The 20,439-nt window shown below is 38.2% G+C and overlaps 1 protein-coding gene across 3 annotated transcripts in view; it reads left to right on the top strand.

Annotated features, from left to right (window-relative positions):
• Nucleotides 1-621: 621 nt before the first annotated feature.
• LOC594611 (leucine-rich repeat-containing protein 45) overlaps nucleotides 622-20,439 on the top strand; it is a 28,049-nt gene continuing 8,231 nt past the window's right edge. For 2 of the 3 annotated variants that reach the window (XM_030978815.1, XM_794046.5), the window contains exons 1-12: nucleotides 3,772-3,898; nucleotides 6,263-6,566; nucleotides 7,209-7,341; nucleotides 8,263-8,441; nucleotides 9,204-9,332; nucleotides 13,553-13,665; nucleotides 14,302-14,438; nucleotides 16,057-16,192; nucleotides 16,661-16,850; nucleotides 17,472-17,728; nucleotides 18,848-19,021; nucleotides 19,962-20,109. In XM_030978815.1, the coding sequence (XP_030834675.1) occupies nucleotides 6,290-6,566; nucleotides 7,209-7,341; nucleotides 8,263-8,441; nucleotides 9,204-9,332; nucleotides 13,553-13,665; nucleotides 14,302-14,438; nucleotides 16,057-16,192; nucleotides 16,661-16,850; nucleotides 17,472-17,728; nucleotides 18,848-19,021; nucleotides 19,962-20,109 (1,873 nt within the window). In that variant the 5' untranslated portion in view covers nucleotides 3,772-3,898; nucleotides 6,263-6,289. Of the gene's footprint in view, nucleotides 704-3,771; nucleotides 3,899-6,262; nucleotides 6,567-7,208; nucleotides 7,342-8,262; nucleotides 8,442-9,203; nucleotides 9,333-13,552; nucleotides 13,666-14,301; nucleotides 14,439-16,056; nucleotides 16,193-16,660; nucleotides 16,851-17,471; nucleotides 17,729-18,847; nucleotides 19,022-19,961; nucleotides 20,110-20,439 lie in introns of those variants that run through there. The other variant, XM_011672316.2, reaches the window with a different exon arrangement.

The raw sequence follows: 20,439 nt of genomic DNA on the forward strand, positions 1-20,439 counted from the left end.
AAAAAAAACTGGAACTATACGAAGTAAATACAACATCCATGGAGCTCTTGGTAAACATAAGAAAGGAACATAATATATATTAAATGATTGCAACCAAAATAATAATTATTACAAATTAGCTTGTGTATCAGTTTCTAAGGAATTGATTGATAAAAAAGTTTGCACGATAGGGCATTTGATTACACGATGAAAATGGGAATATACTAGATGAATATATTGAAACCTCTTATACTGTTCGTTTGCCACTTATTCTCATGTAGCTGAGACGGATGCCAGAGTATGTACCAGCCTAATGTCAAATTATGAAATTTCGAGACCAAAAAAAAAAAAAAAAAGTGTCCGCTTACCCCCCCCCCCCCCCCCCCTTGAAAAAATCCTGCGTACGCCCCTGGTACCAGCACACCCTTTTTGACGGATGCTTAATCTTCCTCATTAGAATATCATAAGTAAGTCAAGTAGTATGATGAATAAGAATTTTCCTTCCCGCCCAGTTGTAAAGTTTCTGTAATAGACCTAGATCTATACCAAAATGCGAACACGTACTCCCCACAAAATACTCCTTTTGTGTTTGCTACCCTGAAGATACCGTACGTCCCTGGTGAATGTAAACAAATTTCAATTTTGAAAAGTGCTGAGACCGTTTTCCCATCTTTTAATCTAGTTTTGATGCGAAACGTCACCTTTTAGATCGAAATTTCATCTGGTAAGTAAATCCTGCTATTCTATATTTAACTTGCGTATGTTTACGATTGATCTAGTCTAGTATGTTCACGGTGTATGGAGCTATAGATTATTAGAGTCTAGATCTAGATCTAATAATATATTTTTCAAAAGCCCGTTCATGCCGCGTACAGTTTCATGATGTGTGTACTTGTTTGAGGATGCAAATCCGATCGTGACTGTGTGTTGTCTGGCGATGTACTGCGATAGGAGGCTCCGCCGCCCGCCGAAGCTCCTCGGCCACTAAATATACACATCCCCGAGCGAAGCTACGCACGGCGTCTGGTCAGGCTACTCGGCCACGTGCATCTGGGTGGTGGGGGAGTTCTGAATTTGAATCTGAAAATACTCATCAGCATCAGTAGAATCTATACGGAAGTGTGAGGTGACGTGATCCTGTTGAAACTTCCGGTCATGCCAACGATGGAGTAAAGTAAGAAGGACTGGGTGTTTGCATGAAATAATAAACAAATATATTTTTCACTGAAAATGCTGTTGTCTGTGGAACATGAGAATCAGTGAACGATGAACCTGGTTGGTATGTATAGAAGTCACAATTTCAGTCTGTAAAGTGTCATGACTCAGACTCAAGACTAGGACCCCGTTCTCACTCACTTCCTACTATCCTAGACTGATCCAGACTAGACCCTATGCCTAGATCAGTCTAGAGTCTATAACTGTGAGTGTGAACAGACAAGCGGTCCAGCCGTCCAGGAAGCTGGAAGCGATCTTCTGGACCGATCCAGAAGCTAGAAGATCACTTCGCAAAGTGGTCTTCTGAACCAGTTCACTTCCTAGATTGCCCCAGACCGATCTAGCTTGCAGTGTGAACATAACCAATGCAGGAAGCATTCTTCAAACAGAAGTGAGTGTGTTTTGGCGGGAAAGTAATGAAAGAAAGAAAGACAATGATAAAAACAAAGAATAACATAAGAGAAGGTGAGAGAAGGAAGAAACGAAGAATAACACAAGGAAAGACAGAAAGAGAAAATGTTAGAATGATAAAAAACAAAAAACAATATTTAAAAAATATTTAAAAAAACGTGTCGCAGCCCAATGGCTAAATTGGTCATGTGTACAATTAAAAGACTGTAATTAAATTACATATATTTCAAACCTAAAATAGAGTTACAATTGATTTGTCAATATTGAAATATCTTGAAGTTTGATATTGCAAGTATTTGTATTATTGCTTAGAAAAGTGATATAAAAAACTACAATTATGGCAATCTATCATTCATTTTCTTTCAGAAATAAAGTGGCTATTGAAGGGAAAGGGAACAGTATTTTGTTATTTTGGTTTCTTGTTATCTTATGGAGACTGAGAGTAAAAATCAGGAAACTTCAACATTTATTAATAGAATATATAATTCAAATAAAATATATATTAATTCATCTATTTTGATTAATTGGGCTTGGCTTTATTGAGACGATCAACAAAGTATTATATGTAGGGGGCTATTTTAGAAACGATTGGTTTTGCACTTGAATTGTTGATATCTAGAAGCATGGTGTAAGGAGATGGCTGTGTTTTTCGAAGGAGGTAAGCAGGACCAGGTACATGTTGGGTGTTTAGCTAAGGATGTAGCAAAATCCAGACAAAGCTTTTCTCTTCTGCATCTAATTCAAGCATTCAAAGGTTACATATTTGGCAAGCATTGGTATAATTTATGTGTTCTGGACCCAACATGATTCTACATACTCTTTTTTTTGGCTTGTTCCCCAAAACTTACAATTGAGTTTGATCAATCTTCTAATAAGAATGTTATGATGCAGCATTTCGAAAGCTTTGCTGGAGTCAGTACACAAAACAGTGGATAAACTCTTGCTCTTTTCACCATTTTCATGACAAATTGTGGAGTAAAATAACCAAGTGAGTGGTCGATAAACCAGGGCGGTTTCCAAATTGTGGGCATCAATTTTGTCGACGATATCCTTAAAGAGCCATTTAGCTATGAAAGATTCAGCATTTTTTGCAAACTGACTCGTTAGTGCAATTGGTAGGAGATTATTGCTGGTTGCTGGTAATGATTTTGGATTAGGGGTTATCCAATCTTGCTTCCACTGTCTTGGTACTATTGTAACTATCCCTTGTTGAAAGGATGATTAATCAGATCTGTTAAAGGTACACCCAATTCATATGCAATTTTTTTCAAGATCTGAAGAGGCAAGTCATTGGTTAATCCAGCTTTACCAGTCTGTAATTTTTTAAATTTTGAATGCACCTCATAAACTTGAGCCTGAGGACATGAACATGGACATGGTGAAAAAAAAGCAGGTAATGTTTCTCTGTCAAGAGATGGAAGGCCAGATGCTATTGACACAAAATGTTTGTTAATTGCATTCGCTGCTACTTTAAGTCGTTTTGGATCAGTACCAGGGATATCTATAGTAACTGGGTCAGTAATCCTATTAGTAAAGTATTTTGTATTTTGATTGTACCATGCTGATTGGTTTTCAGGTTTTAGATTACTGACATGAGTGCTTCAGATAGGGAATGAATAACTTTATTTCTGAGAACAAGCCATAATGCTTCGTTACTTTTCTTGAAGGCCTTTTGCCTACTTTGGATTAAAGATTAGAGACATTTTCCAGATGAATCTTTTGTTTGGTAGATTTCTTCCCATTTGTGTCCTGTGATCCATTGACCCAAAGCCATTAATCCACCATCTCTTAAAGCCCCAACTAGTTTGGCCAGGAGGGATACATGTACAGGGTGTATGTGTAGTTTGACACAGAACCATTAATTGGTATGCTGTGTAGAGAGTGGACATGAAGAATGGTGCCAATCACAAAGAGAGATGAGCACAAAAGGATGGAGAGCACAATACAAGATAATTTTTTTAAGTAGGCCATTGTCAATCCAGAAACTGGTTTGACCAAGATGAAGAGTGAATAGGATTAAGTAAACTTCAAGTCAATAAAGCAGGTAATCAGATTAACAGTTCAAAGTAACACCCTTAAAGTGAAACTAGTATGGCCATTGTTGCCCCCCCCCCCCCTCTCTGAGCATAACTCTATAGGCCTCTTTATCCTCCACCCTCCTTTCTCTGCCCCCTCTCCTTGGAATGGTATCCCCTGAAAGTCTGCTTGGGACATTACAACCATGTGGTCATTCTCTTTTTGCTCCTGAACATTGTGAGGGGAAGACGTGTACTGGTAATGGCTCCTTTTATAGGTAAGAGAAAAATATTCTCACTATTCTGACATTCTCATTCTCAATCTAGAGTGATGTATATACCTGTATATTGCTAGGTAAATGCATTTCACTTCTTAAAACTTTATTCACATGATCATGATGATGAATATCATTTAAATGCGCTTTCTCAGTCAGACTCGGATGACCTTTCATTGTAGGACACTTGTGATTTGCTACATACAGTGAAGTCTTAGTACATTCTCTGAAGACTTGTTTATTACCTTGCCTGAGTGGGTACTGAGTGAGAGTAATGTTGGTCAATTGATATTTCATAGGCATACATCTCCTGTGGATTAAAGTTGTATTATATACGTAAACAACTGTTGGCTTTTAGAGCATCCCTTGTAAATATAGTACTAGGTATAATGATCCCGATTTGGAGAAGCTACATATAGGCATACAGAGTCTGAATGACTTGGACCAGATGCTAGTTGAAGGACACAGAAGGAAAAGGTCTGTGTAAAGAAAGGATTTGATTGTTTTAGCAGGGAACACTCTCCCTGGTTTTAGTACATGTGCTACATTACATGCATGCACGCTACTGTTTTAGGGATTCTAGGGGATTTTTATACATCGCTTACTCTTTAATATTTGACTGTTTACAAGTTACAACCTATGCAGACCTGCCAACCAGTACGATTTAGTCATATTCAGTACGATTTTTAGAAGCAAATACGACAGTACGATTTTCCTCAATAAAATACGATTTTCCAAAAAAAAAAAAAAACGATTTTTTTTTTTTTTTTTTTTTTTTTTTTTTTTTTTTTTATTTATTTATTTTTTAAATTTATTTTATTTATTTTTTGGATATTTTTTCTTGGTGGTATTTTGTGAGTGTGTGTGTACCATTTCCAATGGCAAAATGCCCATTCTGTCCTATAAAGTATCCTACAAGCATCTCACATTGGGGCTTTAGGGATGTTCATTGGTTCATCGAACACACCAGTCGTGATGAAATCATGCATATTCAACCAACGATCCTTTAAAAAAAATTCTTCCTGCATTGAACCGCGTAACAGTCCGTGTTTATATTTAAGAATACAACTTTTGTCAGTAAAATACAACTTTTGGGATTAACGAATAGAGTTTTTGAACTCCAGAGGTTGGCAGGTCTGCCTATGTTTTGCCTTACTATGCCTCTCTGTACTGACCTCCCTGCATAACATTAATTTAAACACAAATCTGGTATTACAATAGTATGGCTGCTATATCACACCAGCATTTGCAGCATCTATCAGCAACAATTTGAACTTTTGAAGTCATAAAATACACTACAATTCAACACCAGATTTCAACATAAATGGTCTAGTAAGTTCCATGATAATTCACAATAAAACTGGTATCATGATTGATCACGGTAGTCAGCGCATACACACAAAACTTGACAAATCAATTGGAGCGACGTCACGGGCAACCCATGCCCATGCAAGAAGAAAGAAACAAGAAAGCGTAAGGAAAGATAGGGAGAGAAAATAATAGAATAATAAAAACAATGAATAACATAACAGAAGGTGATTGAAGGAATAACAAAGAACAGGATAAGGAAAGGTAGGAAGAAAATGATTGATCTATAAAAACAAAGGATTACATAAGAAAAGGTGATAGAAGGAAGAAGCAAAGAATAACATGAGGACAGATAGAAAGAAAAAATGACAGAATGATAACAACAAACAATAACGTAAGAGATGATAGAAGATGCAATCTACATGTATGATCTAACTTTCAACCTGCAAGGAATGGGAGCACTCGCAGACCTCGTATCAAATTCGCTGCCAAAAAAAAAATCATGGGTGATTTTGAAGCAGTGAATTTGCGCTGCAAATTGCAGCTCAACACCTCAAAGAAACTTAGAAAATTGAATTTTCAGAAAATCATATTTTGTATTACAGGTAGTAGGGGCCTTTTTATACACTCCAGAAATCTTAGTAGATTTGCCTGAAAAAAATGTCTATTTTGTTTTCTGTTTTTTTCTAGGCTAAATATAAAGAAAGTTTTATCGGTAATGGGCCTGATGTTTCTCTTTTTACACTCGCATGTTATTTTTCACTTACATGTTATTTTTCACTTACATTAAACATAGGATGGTTAGGGGTAAGACTGGAAAACATAAAACAGATTTTTCTGTATAAATGTGCCTAACTAAAAGTAAAACTAGAGATTGCACACCCTCGTAAAATGCTATGAACTTAGATTGCTACTTCCCCATTCACTTCCACCTGGCATTGTTAGTGGGTGCCTTAGTTACCAACTTTAAATTTCCAATATTTAGATCGCCTTTGACAGTGGCAAAATATATTGCCTTGTTAGTACGAGATTATAATCTGTTCTTTTCTTATAATGCAGGTCAAAGGTTGACATCGGGTAGGCAACATGGATTCCTTCAAGGTTGTCTACCTCCAGGTGTGCCGGGAGAATAGGATCACCCCGCAGCAGAGTGTCCTAGATCAGCTGATGGATGCGGACCCCAAGTCCTCTCTCCATAGGAGTGGGTCCAGAAGTAGGTCCAGGTCCAGGTCTTCCCTTACCACCCTTGACCTGTCCACGACCTCACTGACCGTGCAGACATGCTCGGTGCTAGGAAGGGCTCTGGCAACCAATCATATCATCCAGGAGCTCTTGTTGTCGGATTGCATGATTGGAGATGAAGGTATTTATTTGAAGGCATTAATCTTCATTTGCCACACTCAACCCAGGTGAGGTAAATGGGTACCTGGCAGGAATTAATTCCTTGAAATGCTGGACCACTGTAATGGTAGCTAGGCTAAAGCCGAAGTAATAATACATGTATATGCGCCTCTGAAAAGAATTCTAGATAGAACGCGCTATAGAAATGCCTATTATTATTATTATTATTATGTTTTTTTCCATCCAAAGTCTTGCTCACAAAATGAAAGAATTATTAGAAAATTATTGAAAGATTAATTCCTTATCTAAATGAAAAATACACTCCATTTCTATGGTAGTTCATACAGTTAGTTTTATATTCAGTTTACGTGCACCTACTACGAAAGTTTGCCAAGAAATGGGATATCCGATGAGTTTACCAACACTGGACTAAACAAGAATTTTTATTTACCTCGTGAAACATTCCAAAACCTGTTAACACGTGTGAATACAATCTGGGCCCCATTTCACAAAACTTGTCATCAGTGACAAATGACAGTTTTGTTATAAGCTACTGAAATGCTTGCTTCTGATTGGTTATCAGCAGATTTGTCACTGATTTTTGTCATTTGTTATTGATATCAAGTTTTGTGAAACACTTCCCTGATCTATATATCTTTTGTAGGTGCCAAACACCTGCTCCATGGGTTATGTTCAAATACCTCTATCAGAGCCTTGGACCTCAAAGGGAACAACATGAGAGGGGCTAGTGCTGAGGCCATGGGAAAACTATTCAGACAGAACCATTCAATCAAAAGGTGAGTTATGTGTACAAACAAGGATGGATATATTAAAGTCGTCAGATACATGAAGGTGTTTCTAGTGAGTTCAAGTGAGTTTATTGAAGTCCATTTGGTACCATTTTGCCAAGTTTTCTCTTATGGGTTTTTTTTTCAGGCACAGTGTTCAACAAGGTATCGACCAGTTTTGGAAACGCCCCCCCCCCCTTCCCCTCTCAAAAAATGAATTGGAAGCTCTTATTACCAATCATGTGAAATAATATGTTTTGACTAATACGTGATGGTAGAAATTTTGCCGGGAAACCGCCTACTAATTGATATATTTGATATATTTGGTAAATTATTATATCTATCTGGACTGGATAGATATCGCGTAGTCCCATATACATCTTTTTGTGTACAGTGCTTGTAACTTTACCAAGACTGGGCCAAATTTCTTATCATTTTGATGATTCCAGAATCTTGCAGTACACACCAATACTTATATGCTAGATGATCAACCTTTTCTGATTGATTCCACGTTTCTTTCACAATGCAATCGCATGCCCAGAACTGGTCTATACCTTTAATGCTATTTTTTAAAATAAAGATGTGCTACTTTAAGTAATAGCTTTGACAAATATTCTTTTTTTAAAGACTAATTTCTTATCAATGCCATGATGAAACTCACTCTGACACCCCTTCTGAAGTCCTATCACAATGTTGATGAGTGAATCTGAGCTATAACTCTTGTTCTAAAAACTCAATATTTCATTGCTAATTCTTTCACAATGCCATCACATGACCAGAACTGGTCTATACCTTTAATGACTACCTGTACTGTATTTTTCAAACTGTTTTAAAATCTGCAGTTCTTTGTTAAATCCAGCACTCTTTCTTGAAAGATGTGACTGTAGTTATCTATCCTTCCTCTGAACATTGTCCTTTTCTTTGACTCAGGATCTGTCTGGAATGGAACGCTTTAGGCATAGAGGGCGCAAGATTCACCAGCCTGGCTGAAGGGGTGTCAGCAAACAGCAGTCTGGAAGTCCTAGACCTGAGGAACAATCAGATCGGCCATGATGGAGCCAGCCAGCTCGCTACGGCCATCACCAGGAACAGCTCAGTACAGAATATAGGTTAGTCTCTGATTTTTGTGCTCAGGGATCCCCATTACCCTTTAAAAATTGTGTTTCAAGTTTTTTATTAAAATCACTTAAATCAGGGAATATATCAGTGACTTTGTTGGGCTCAAAGGATAATATGTTTGTATGTTCTATTTGTGTCCAGACAGCACTGGGTTATTGGCTATAGTGGTTAAGGAATTTGTAAAATGCCTCCTTTAATGGTCCTGGAATTTTTAGAAATCCATCGGTACAGGGAAAAATCAGGGATTTTGTTTTTATAAAATGTGGGGAACCCGGTATGTTTGATCACTGTAAATAATATGATAAATGAGATTTGATGTAGTCTTGAAGTTGTTGATCTTTAGGAACAATTGGACTTGGAACCGTGAGATCACTCACAACCAACCCAGTCAGCTTTGCACAGTTATTACCATAAACAGCTCACTTGTGAACATAAAATTGCTGTTCGACATGTTTATCTCAATCTTTAAATTTTTATTTATTTATTTATTATTGTTATTTTTTTAATTTTATTTTTTTAATTTTATTTATTTTTTATTTTTTATTTTTTTTTTGGGGGGGTTCTCTGTCTGATTTTAATTATTCCACATTATTGCGGCAGCATATCATTTGTTGTAGAGTTAACATCATTTCTAGCTCTCAACAGGCAACATGTTTTATCGTGCACAGAAATCAAACTAACTCTCACATTGAAACATGGTCGTGGAAATGAAAGCCATATAATTAATTTCTTTTTGATTATCTATCAAACAGATCTTAGATGGAATAATGTTGGTATCGTTGGTGGGAGATCTCTATTGGCGGGCCTACAGCATAACCAGACCGTAACTGAGATGGATCTAGCAGGCAACGATATACCACAGGACATTCTGAAGGCTATTGGTAAGTCGCCCTCATTTCAGAAATTAATGTGAATTTATACGCCTGACCTGCCACTTAAATTTAAATGACACAAACTGGCCTGGGGTCAGGGTTATACGACAACTGCTCCTACGACTATTGCTCTGTGTCAATTTCCTACACTATCCGGATTCTTAACTTCCAGCCTGGAGTTTAAAAAAAGATGTTTTGTTTCAAGGACCTTCAAACATTCCCTGGCCCTATCAATATACCTAACCATAACCCGATCTCTAAACCTAGCCTAAATCCCAATTGCAACCCTAACCCCAACCCTATATCTTTGCCGAAATAAAGCCCGTAGCGATTGCCAAGGGCATGCAAGTTTACCTAATTACATATTCATGCATCAATTACTGAGAAACTAATCATAGTTATCACATTTCCACCACTTGTTCAAGAGATAAAACATTCATCAATCAGCACAAAAATGATCACCTCAATCAGACTAATTGTTCACACATTATCCTTTAGAAAATAAAGGCATTTTCCCGAAAATCATGAATTAATAAAAACAAAGAAATACAACAGGCACATTTCACGCATTCAATTATACACACTAACATCCAGTATAACCCAAAGTGAAGGAAAAGAAAGGCAAATTTTGTCCATTTATATACAAATTTTTTATAATTTATGAAATCAAAATCAATATAGGAGTCCAAAAATATGTACAAACAAGACTTAAAACCCATAAATTATAGATTAATTAAGTTTCTAATCTACTTTTGTTAAGAGCTGTCCGGCATCAGCCTTGCTGTTTAAAGCAGGACAGCTCTGAATACTGAACAATAGTCAAGAGAGCCGAAGGCGGTGGTGGAAATGGCAGTGTTTAGCTTTCTTCCGGCCCTAAATCTACTACACTAGTCTACAGTACTACATTCATCTACAAGTTTAAATCTAATATATACATATTTACATATACAAAACTAATTAATCTTAATTAAAAGTGAATAATCAAATATATACACAATAATATAATAGAAATTGGAAATTGGAAAATCCAGTGGACAGAACAATATATACAAAATAAGTAAGAAATAAATTAATTGAAAGCAAAACATCACAACTAATTAATTAATTACAAAAGATAATTCCCTTAAAAAGCCCCAGCCTCATAAACTACCCCCTCCCTTTCTGCATACCCCTCCTCTTTCTGTGAACTGTGAACCCTATTTGCCTCCCTCTTTCTCTTTTCAACCTCTGTCGCCCTAATTTCTGCCGCCCGTAATCTATTGCTATCCTTTCTTTGCAGCAATGACAAGGTGTGATCATACATTGTAACATTTAATGCATTAAAATTCTGTTGCGACCTTGCTCTGCGCCACAGTTGAATGCAAGCACAGCCATGTTGACTGCGATGCGGACAACGCGTGGACCTCTCCACAGGTGTTTAGGACACCGTTTCCAGATGAGAGCATTGAAGCTCTCGTTCTGGTTCTGGGTGTAGCCTGGGAGGCATCTTGAGAGAAGATCTGGAGCACTAAGTCGCTTGAATGTAGGCAAGAGCAGATCAAGAAACACCACATCAAGGTGATGGTCTTTGTCTACCATGCTGCCTGTATTTCTACACTCACACCAGCCTTGACGCACTTCATTATCAGCAAGTTTGACCTCATGATAAAGGACTGCCAATACTGCCCTCTGCATACGTTCTACTGCCCCTTGTCTTTCCCTATCATCCCTATATGCTACCTACGATAAAATTTAGACAAACGCCCTATTGACCCTGTATTGCTTGTCCCAGTTAACCGACCCTTCCCCCCTCCCACATTCTTCCCATCTGACAATTTACCCCTATTATCTTTGCGAAATTCATTTAAAGCATGATACATCCTCTTCCCTACATGCCCTACACAGTCATGTTTCTGTACTAATTTTTATGCCTCCGCCACCGAAGGTGGTGCCGGAGGCATCATGTTTTCGGGTTGTCCGTCCGTACGTCCGTCCCGTTTGACCGTTATCACAATATCTCAAGAACCATTTAAGATTTAAACTTAAAGACTCGGGAATAGTATTTATCACCATAGGAAGACGATCTGATTAGATTTTGGAGTACGTAGGTCAAAGGTCACAGGTCACAGAGGTCAACTTATGAAATTCCTAGTATTGAGATTGTTAGCGCGATATCTCAAGAACCATTTGAGATTTAAACTTCAAACTTAAGGATAGTATGTATCACCATAGGTAGACGATCTGATTAGATTTTGGAGCACGTATGTCAAAGGTCAAGGATCACAGAGGTCAACTTATGAAATTCCATACATTGAGATTGTTATCATGATATCTCAAGAACCACTGGAGATTTAAACTTCAAACTTAGTGATAGTGTGTATCGCTATAGGAAAACAATCTGATTACATTTTGGAGCACGTAGGTCAAAGGTCAAGGGTCACAGAGGTCAACTTATGAAATTCCATACATTGAGATTGTTATCATAATATCTCAAGAACCACTGGAGATTTAAACTTCAAACTTAATGATAGTGTGTATCACCATAGGAAGACAATCTGATTAGATTTTGGAGCATGTAGGTCAAAGGTCAAGGGTCACAGAGGTCAACTTATGAAATTCCATACATTGAGATCGTTATCGCGATATCTCAAGAACCACTGGAGATTTAAACTTCAAACTTAATGATAGTGTGTATCACCATAGGAAGACAATCTGATTAGATTTTGGAGCACGTAGGTCAAAGGTCAAGGGTCACAGAGGTCAACTTATGAAATTCCATACATTGAGATTGTTATCATGATATCTCAAGAACCACTGGAGATTTAAACTCCAAACTTGTTGAAATTGCTCGATGGCGGAGGCATCATTTTCGACTGCACGCAGTCAAAATTCCATCTAGTTTTTCATACTTCTGTCAAAAGTAAAAGTGCTTACCTGTACCATGTACATTCAAAATAGCTGCCGTTTCATTGACAAACATCTAACAACTTCTTATCCATGGGTTTGGGGGAAATTTCAAGGTTATGGCAACCACTTTTGATTTTAAAAGTTGCTTAGTTGAATTTGTTATGTCAGAAAACATATTAGACACTAAAATCATTAGAATCATTAGGACGATGTTAACTGTGTTGGTGAATTTCTAAAGTGCATTGGCCTTTTTTACCATAGCACCCTCATTTAAGGTCGGAGGTATAACAAACTACCGTATACATTTCTGGAATCCTTATGACCAGACGAGTAATTTGATATGCAATTTATTAAGGTTAACTGTGTTGGTGAATTTGACCACCAGTCAAAAGTGTGTTGACTTTTCAACGTTTTTGACCGTAATGCCCTCATTTAAGGTCGGAGGTATAGCAAACTATATATTTTTGGAATACTCATGACCAGACGAGTAATTTGATATGCATATTGACACGATTGAAACTATTTGAATGTCTATCCCTGTGTGACCTTTGTTGACCCCTCACGAAAATGCCTGGGATTTTCAAGGGGGCAGCCCAATAGTCAAAATTGTTCGGTATTCATCAGGGAACACAAAAACACTTTCAAACCTTTGTTCCCAGAGATTGGTCACGGGACCTACAGGCTGGTCTCCTACTACCATCTGTCTATTTGCAGCCCTCTATCATCAAAGTCCATTTTATTCTTTTCATCACATTCCATCACCATCAACATTCCTGTTACCATCACCATTCCCTTTAACTGCTTCATGTTATGCTCACTCTCCCAACTTTTAATAGTGTGTTTTGTTCTTCCTTTCATGTCCATCCTATGGTCCAGTACATTTCTTCTCTCCAGTATGATTGGTCAAGCCCTCATTCAATATTCAAAGCAGCTCATTTATATGCACAGAAACTATGCATATTCATGTACCTCCTTTCATCTACAAGCTCTGTAATTTGAATATTCATGATTTACAGTTGTCATACAAATGTACATGTAAATAGAGATATGCAAATTAAACCCCTGAGGTTGCAAGCATGCATAATCCCAGGCAGTTCCCCCACAGGCAAGCAAGGAGTGAAGATGTACATTTGTTTGTTCTCTGCAAGTTATAGCCACGCCTTGCCTTAGCTGCAAACGCCACCCTACACTACCATAACTGTTTAGTATCTTACATACCGGTATTGAAACAACAGGACTGTTACTGGAGAGAAACAAAGTTAGAGCCACGCCTTGCCTTAGCTTTCATAGGCCACTCTACGCTACCATTTAACTGTTTAGTATTTTCCATATTGAAACAACAGGACTGCTACTGGAGAGGAATAAAGAGCGAGCCAGCCTTTCGGCCACACACCAGACAAGGCAGGATATCATGACCAGAGAAATCAAGCAACTTAAGAATGAGAAACATCAGCAGGTACAACATTTTTGATATATTTTGTTTTCTTTAACCCAAAGACAATGGTTATATTGATATTTAATAGTTTTATTTTTATGATTTTGGCTGCAATATAATGAATTTGCCAGTGATTTTTGTTTTTGTTCCTGCTCATGTAGTACAACTGCAGAATACCTCGCACATTTGAGCCGCCAATCAGAAGAGTCTAGCTAGCTAGCTTGGCTGATATGTTTTGCGTCATTAACAGCTCGTAAAGAGGTCACAAACAATTATACCTTGATTATTTATTGCTTTGCCTCACTATTTATACAGGAAAAAAACAGAACTGAATAAATTCTGAAATTGGAACCAACAACTCCAATGTTGTTTTACACTGTCCTTACCGATTGAGCTAACGATGGGTTGATGAAAGGTGGGTTTGCATGATTATTATAACCCTATCACTAACCCTAACGGTTACCATGTGCGCATGCGCAGGTTTAGCTAGCTAGCTAGCTAGCTAGACTCTTCTGATTGGCGGCTCAAATGTGCAGGGTATTCTGCAGTTAAGCCCATTCGGAATCAAGATTTAGTGCAAATCAGCCATTAAATTACACATTTTTATCAGATAAACAAAGCCTTTAATGCAATCAAAATTCTTCATGTTCTCTCTAGGGCAGGGATCTGTTGAGGAGAATTGATCAGCAGAACGATCAAAACGGGAGAAGCAAACGCGACACAGGCAAGAAGATCCGCCTTCTGGAAGAGGCGTTGTCCGAGAGGAAGTCGGCCTTCAATGCAGTTGCTGCAAAGTAAGTTCACTAAATCTTTCTGAAGATACTTTGGCAGTATTCAGGGTACAAGTTGTTCAGACTCATGAAATAGTATAGTATTAATGACTGCTTTGAGAGAAATAGTTGTTTTATTACGCTCAAGGGAAGGTTAGAATTGTGCTATTCCCCGAGGCTTGCCGAGGGGAATAGCCCAATTGTAACCTTCCCGAGAGCGTATGAAAACAACTATTTCTCGAATATTAAAGCAGTCATTAATACTTTTATATGCCGAAAAAAAATAGACTAAAAAATAAAAAATAAAAAATATTTTACATTTTTGTCGAAGACGGGATTCGAACTCTTGCGTACAACAAGAGGTGTATCGAAAACCAACGCTTAGACCACTCAGCTATCACGCGCCGTTAACATGCTTGGCAGTTTTCTCTAATATATACATTAAAATGGATTTTCGTCTTCATGTCAACAATGCAAGATAAAATTGTCCGTAAGATCGATCGAGATTCAATTGTATTGAAATTGCCGACCAATTTTTCGCACACGTATGGTATCCTCCATCGCTCAAACCATTTTTTAACATGTAAACCTATGGGGTAACCATGGAGACTGACTTATTTTTTTAATGACCATGGTTATTAAAAATATTGAAATGTTTTAAGCATGGTTACCGGGAATTTTACAGGAACAGTTGAAGTTTATGAATGTAATTTCGACCAATCAGATGGCTGGATTACTTAAGTGAGGTATATAATTATTCTTATGAAATTCTTAAATCAAATTGTTGTCATTTCTTTTTAGGCTGATTAATTATAAATGAACAATGTCAGATGTGCAAGTCCGGTTACATAGGTTCTTCAGTGTTTGAAAACAAAATTATATCTCATCTTTATTACATCAAAGTTTGCATGACTTGATGACTTGCAGTTGACTTGGAACATGATAGATTGAAACACTCCAAGATTAAATTTGTTAAAATAATCAACTTATGTCGACAATCTGGACGATGGGAGCGATTATAGTTACACTTAACTCACTGCCTAGCTTCTTCATTATCAGAACTTTCTGACTATAAAGAAAAGAGTGTGTGTCCCATCCACTGTGGTAGCCATTTAAAAGTAGACTCCATCTTTTAAAGAGTTTTGATTGTTTCAAAGTGATCACAACTCAACTTCTTGATACAGAAGTCCAAATTCTATATCAATCCCAATTTTTCCCTCAAAGATGTATGCAGGTGATATTAACTTTGCGTTTGTTTGGAGGATTTGTGATTCAACATTTATAGAGTGGTGAAGTGTGACGTCATCAAAAAACTATTTTTAGAACTTCTCAATTTTAACTTCATTTTCCGAAAGAGCATCAAAAATAATGTCCAATTGAATATGTTAAGCATTGGTTGAGATAATGACCATCTGAATAAATATATTTGCTATAGGAACGCTGGTTCATAACTTTACGAATAACACTTAACGACCGGTTTTCGACATTTGGACATAATTTTTGATGCTCTTTCTGAAAATGGAGTTTAAATTGAGAGATTCTATTTTCAAGACACAGCTTCTGTACTCTTTGTTCCCCCTTAGTGTCTGTAGATGTGGAGATTTACTTTACTATGTTCTTCCTCTCTCCTCTGTTTGCTCAGATTGTCCAAAACAGAAGCCGAGCTGTCCTTGGTGTCCCACAGATCACATGACCTTGACACTGTCCTTGAGGACACAAGACAGGAGATGACCTCTACTATGACATCACACCAGAGAGATATGCAGGCACTGAGAGAGGTAGGTAGATAAAGGTCAAGACAGATTTTTGTGACCTTCAGACTTTCCTTACGAAAGCCATGTACTCTTATGGCTGAAATATATGAAATAGATGAAATATAGAGGGTGTTTTGAGGGAAGAGAAGAGATCGATAAACTAGAATAAAAAAGGGACATCACTGGGCGTTGTGGTGTTCGCCTGTAATCCAGCTAACAATGGAAGTTACAAACTGATTCAGACGAGGACGCGTGTTCGAAACTGATTCCCATCTTTTGGATGGTGACGTTAAAGGTCCACAGACGTAAATAATCATATCTGATCGATACACGTCTGCAAAAACCCAATTGCACACACGCACAAGCAGATAGAAAGGAGAAGCAGAAGAAGTTATGTGAGGAACTTACGCAAGCTTTATGATTTACTACTAAAGAAATCCACATATTGTAAACCTACTCCTGATGATTTATTATCACTTTCTAATCCAACAGGAGAAAGTGGCTTGTGAGACGAAGCTGATCACTGAGCTCTCATCGGTGAAGGAGAGATACAGAGAGTACGAGGCGAAGAACGAAGAGCTGGAAAGGAAAGTACAGCTCCAGCAGGAACAGATCTATGAGCTGAAGGAAGAACTGATGGCAGCTCAGGCTGAGGTGAAGATGCAAGCTACTAGGACTGAAGGTAGGAAATATAGATAGAGGGAGAGAGAGGGAGGGAGGCAGGCAGAGGGAGGGAGAGGGTCAGAGGAAGAGAGAGAGATGAAGAGAGATGAACAATGAGACACTTAAACGATTTAGAGAGTATGCAAGCTAATAATAACCGAATGTAGGGCAGTAACAGAAACAAAGACGGGGAGAGAGAGTGTGATAAACTCGAAAGGAGAGCCCAGCAGCAAAAGCAGTATTGTAGGCTTTAGGAAGAACTTGTGACAACTTAAATAGGCAGGTAATGTAGATGAAAGCCACATGGTAGGAAACCCAGAGTGTCATAGAAAGAGGGAGAGAGACAGAGACCAAGAGAAAAGACATAAAAATGCATTGAAGAGAGAGAGAGAGAGAATGAGATAATTCTGGAATACAGAATAATGTGAAGCAGGACAAGAATTAATAATATCCAGAAATTTAAACAATATACTAAGTCTGCTGAAGTTGTTGGAAAAGTGAGAATAGTGGGAAAAGGGACAAAATGGGACTGTAAGATTAATCTTGATTTACGTGTCAAGGTAATATCAAATGATCTTTTGCTGCTTTGTTTTATTTGTTTGCCTTATTCAATGATTGTATGTTTGTAACCCTCTCCCAGAGCTGCTGCAGGTAGAGCGCATCAAGCACAGGGACGACGTCGGCGGCATCGACCGGCGACATCGCTCCGAGGTCCAGCACCACCGTCAAGGGTTCGAGGAGAGCGAGCGGGCGTACAAGGACCGCATCGATCGCCTGGAGGACCACAGGAGGGGTATCGAAGAGGAGCTCAGCAGGGTCAAGGCCCAGCAGCTCAACGAGAGACTCTCCCTGGAGGAACAGATCCTTGCCACCAAGAAACAAGTCAGGGATGAAGAGGTAAAAGTTCTTTGACAAATATTTTGTATGTATGATTTTTTCACCTGTGATGCAATGCAAGTTTATGAGTGCTCCCAAATGGGAACAGCAAATTTTTCCTTTCTAGTTGATACCATGTCTATGTGTGAATCCTAGGTTTTTGGTCTTCTTGGTGTTTGCATTTAACAAATCAGAATACTATCCTACAATATGTGGCTGTACAAAATGCAGAAGGATGTGTTTGCTAGTGGGGACTCGAAATGTCACCAGTTGAGAGCCAGAGAGGTGGTAATGGTAACTCCATGTGGAGAGATATGAGTTGATGTCTTTCTGGCTCTTGGCAGACAATATACAGGAGTTATTGAGTATTGCTTTTCAGCTTTTCTTTTGCAAGAAGTAACAAAAAGTATGATAGTAAGGCCTAAAAAAATAAATTGATGACTTGGCGTAACCCGCCCGACCCTATTTTTATCGCCGACCCTACGCTTTTTTATTTTTTTTGATCCGATTGCGATTGCGTAAATATCGATATCGCAGTGGGGGAAAACCCGGATGTTTGTTGCTTTCGTTCTGGGCTTTGCCGCGCCGTGTTTGGGCCAGCTCGCGCGCCAAGTGCAGCGGGCAGGTACGCCATAGTACCGCTATGTGTCCATATATGTGTGTGTGTGTGCGTGGAGTTATTTGAACATATTGTGGTCTACCCCTCTCATCAGATCATCCCCAAGGTCTGAGGACCTATCTACGCCACTGTATGTATGTATGTGTATGAATGGCTAATTTCATGTATGCAAATATAAGCAACAAAACGACAACAAAAAAACAAAAAAACAAAAAAATCGCCCTACCTACCCTAATTTTCAGTGACCCGTTACACCAAGTCATCAATTTTTTTTTTTTAGGCCTAAGTATATCACCAAACAAGTGATTTGGTTATGTCAGTCAGTAAAAAAATAACCCTTTAACAATCCATAGTTAACTAGGTATTAGGGGAAGGGAGGGGGATGTGACAGTTGCAAGGTTCTTCAAGATTTGAATCAATTTCTCTAATGAACCTTTAAAAAGTAAACATCACTGCATTTCTAACTTCAAATATAGATACGTGTATGGTATGTTTATGTTTGCTTATTTGTTTTGTAACAGCATCAAAGAAGCAAGCTTTTGGAAGACAAGATCAGAGTTCTCCAGAATGCGAAAGATGATATCCAGCAGCATGCGAGCAACCAAAGCCAGATAGTCGCTGAGGTACAGGCTCGAAACAGCAACCTGACACTGGAAGTAGAGTCCCTCAAGAGACATCTTCAGGAGATGACACAGGTGTGTGAACATGCCTCTTGTTTTTGTTCTGTCTGTGCGTCTGTTTGTTTTTTTGTTTGATTGTCTGTTTGTCTGTTTGTCTCTTTGTCTGCCAAGTGGTAGTTGAGGTACAGGCCCATAGCAACAACCTGACCTTGGAAAAAGGGTCCCTTAAGAGACATCTTCAAGAGAAACGTAGGTGTGTCAACGTTTTTCTTTTTTGTTTGTTTGTCTCTTAGAGTGTTTATCTGTTAATGTGTTTGTTCTGTGTGGTTGCCGAGAAGGAGGCTCATAACAACAACCTTACATTGCAAGAAGAGTCTCTCAAGAGACATCTTCAGGAAATTATGCGGGTGAATAAATAAATGTGTCTTGTTTGTCTTTTTGTCTCATGAGTGTGTGTGTTTGTGCCAAATGGTTGCTGTGATACACATCAATAGTAAACCTAACCTAGCTTAAAAATGCATGTAGAACACGTGCAAGAGTCTGTTGTGTGTGCCAATTTGTGTCAGATTGTCAGGTTATGGTTTAATTCAAGCTCTTATAGGCATTTCACTCAAAATTGTTACCCCTGTACTATTTATCTTTTAGTTATTCACACTTTCCTTCTTCGCTCGTAACTTTCTTTTTTACTTTGATCTTGTTGACCCCACAAGATTAATGATAAAACTACATGTATTGTCTTACAGTAATCATTTATAGACAGGCACATTTTTTCCTACTTTTTTTTCCCAAGAGAACAATATCACAAATATTCCATAACAGTCAAACCTGCTTTATTAACCACCTGTTTACAAAGACCACAATTTTTGTTTCCCTTGAAAATGGTTTCTCATTGAAACATGTTTTAAAGGGACCTGTACATAAAGACCACTTTTCTTGTCTTCCTTGGGTGGTCTTCATAGACAGGTTTCACTGTCTGTCATTTGCTAATGTGGAGATTTATTTTTTATTTGACCAGGAGCTAGCAGGGAAGAACAACGAGAAGATGTCAGCCGTGCATCACGCAGAGCTCCAGCATCAGAAGGAGTCTCAGAGAATGGAGACGAAGCTAGCCCACTTACAAGAGTTCAAGGAGCAAGCCGCAGATTTGGAAGCAAAACTCTTGGGTAAGAAATACATTGAATATTATTATCTCCGCTATCTTCAGCATCCATAATTCTGCTCCCACTGGTTAGACCAATGAAGAAATTCTTGGTCAGGTGTTACCTTAAAGCCCCACTTCACTACTTATAGCTACTTGCACTCTCTATACAGCCAACTATGCCTAAGCGGTACTTGTTGATCCCCCATGATGCCCTTTTTTCTTATGTTCATTGAGAGCTGATTTGATGAGATAACCACCTGCCAGTGATCTTGCAAGGAGGTCCAATCGCTCCATGCCAAACTAGTGCAGAGGGGCTTTAAAGTTTGTTTATTCATTTACTTATTTAGATTCC

The sequence above is a fragment of the Strongylocentrotus purpuratus genome, unplaced genomic scaffold (genome assembly GCF_000002235.5).
Source record: "Strongylocentrotus purpuratus isolate Spur 01 unplaced genomic scaffold, Spur_5.0 spur5_contig_815, whole genome shotgun sequence".
Lineage (NCBI taxonomy): Eukaryota > Metazoa > Echinodermata > Echinoidea > Camarodonta > Strongylocentrotidae > Strongylocentrotus > Strongylocentrotus purpuratus.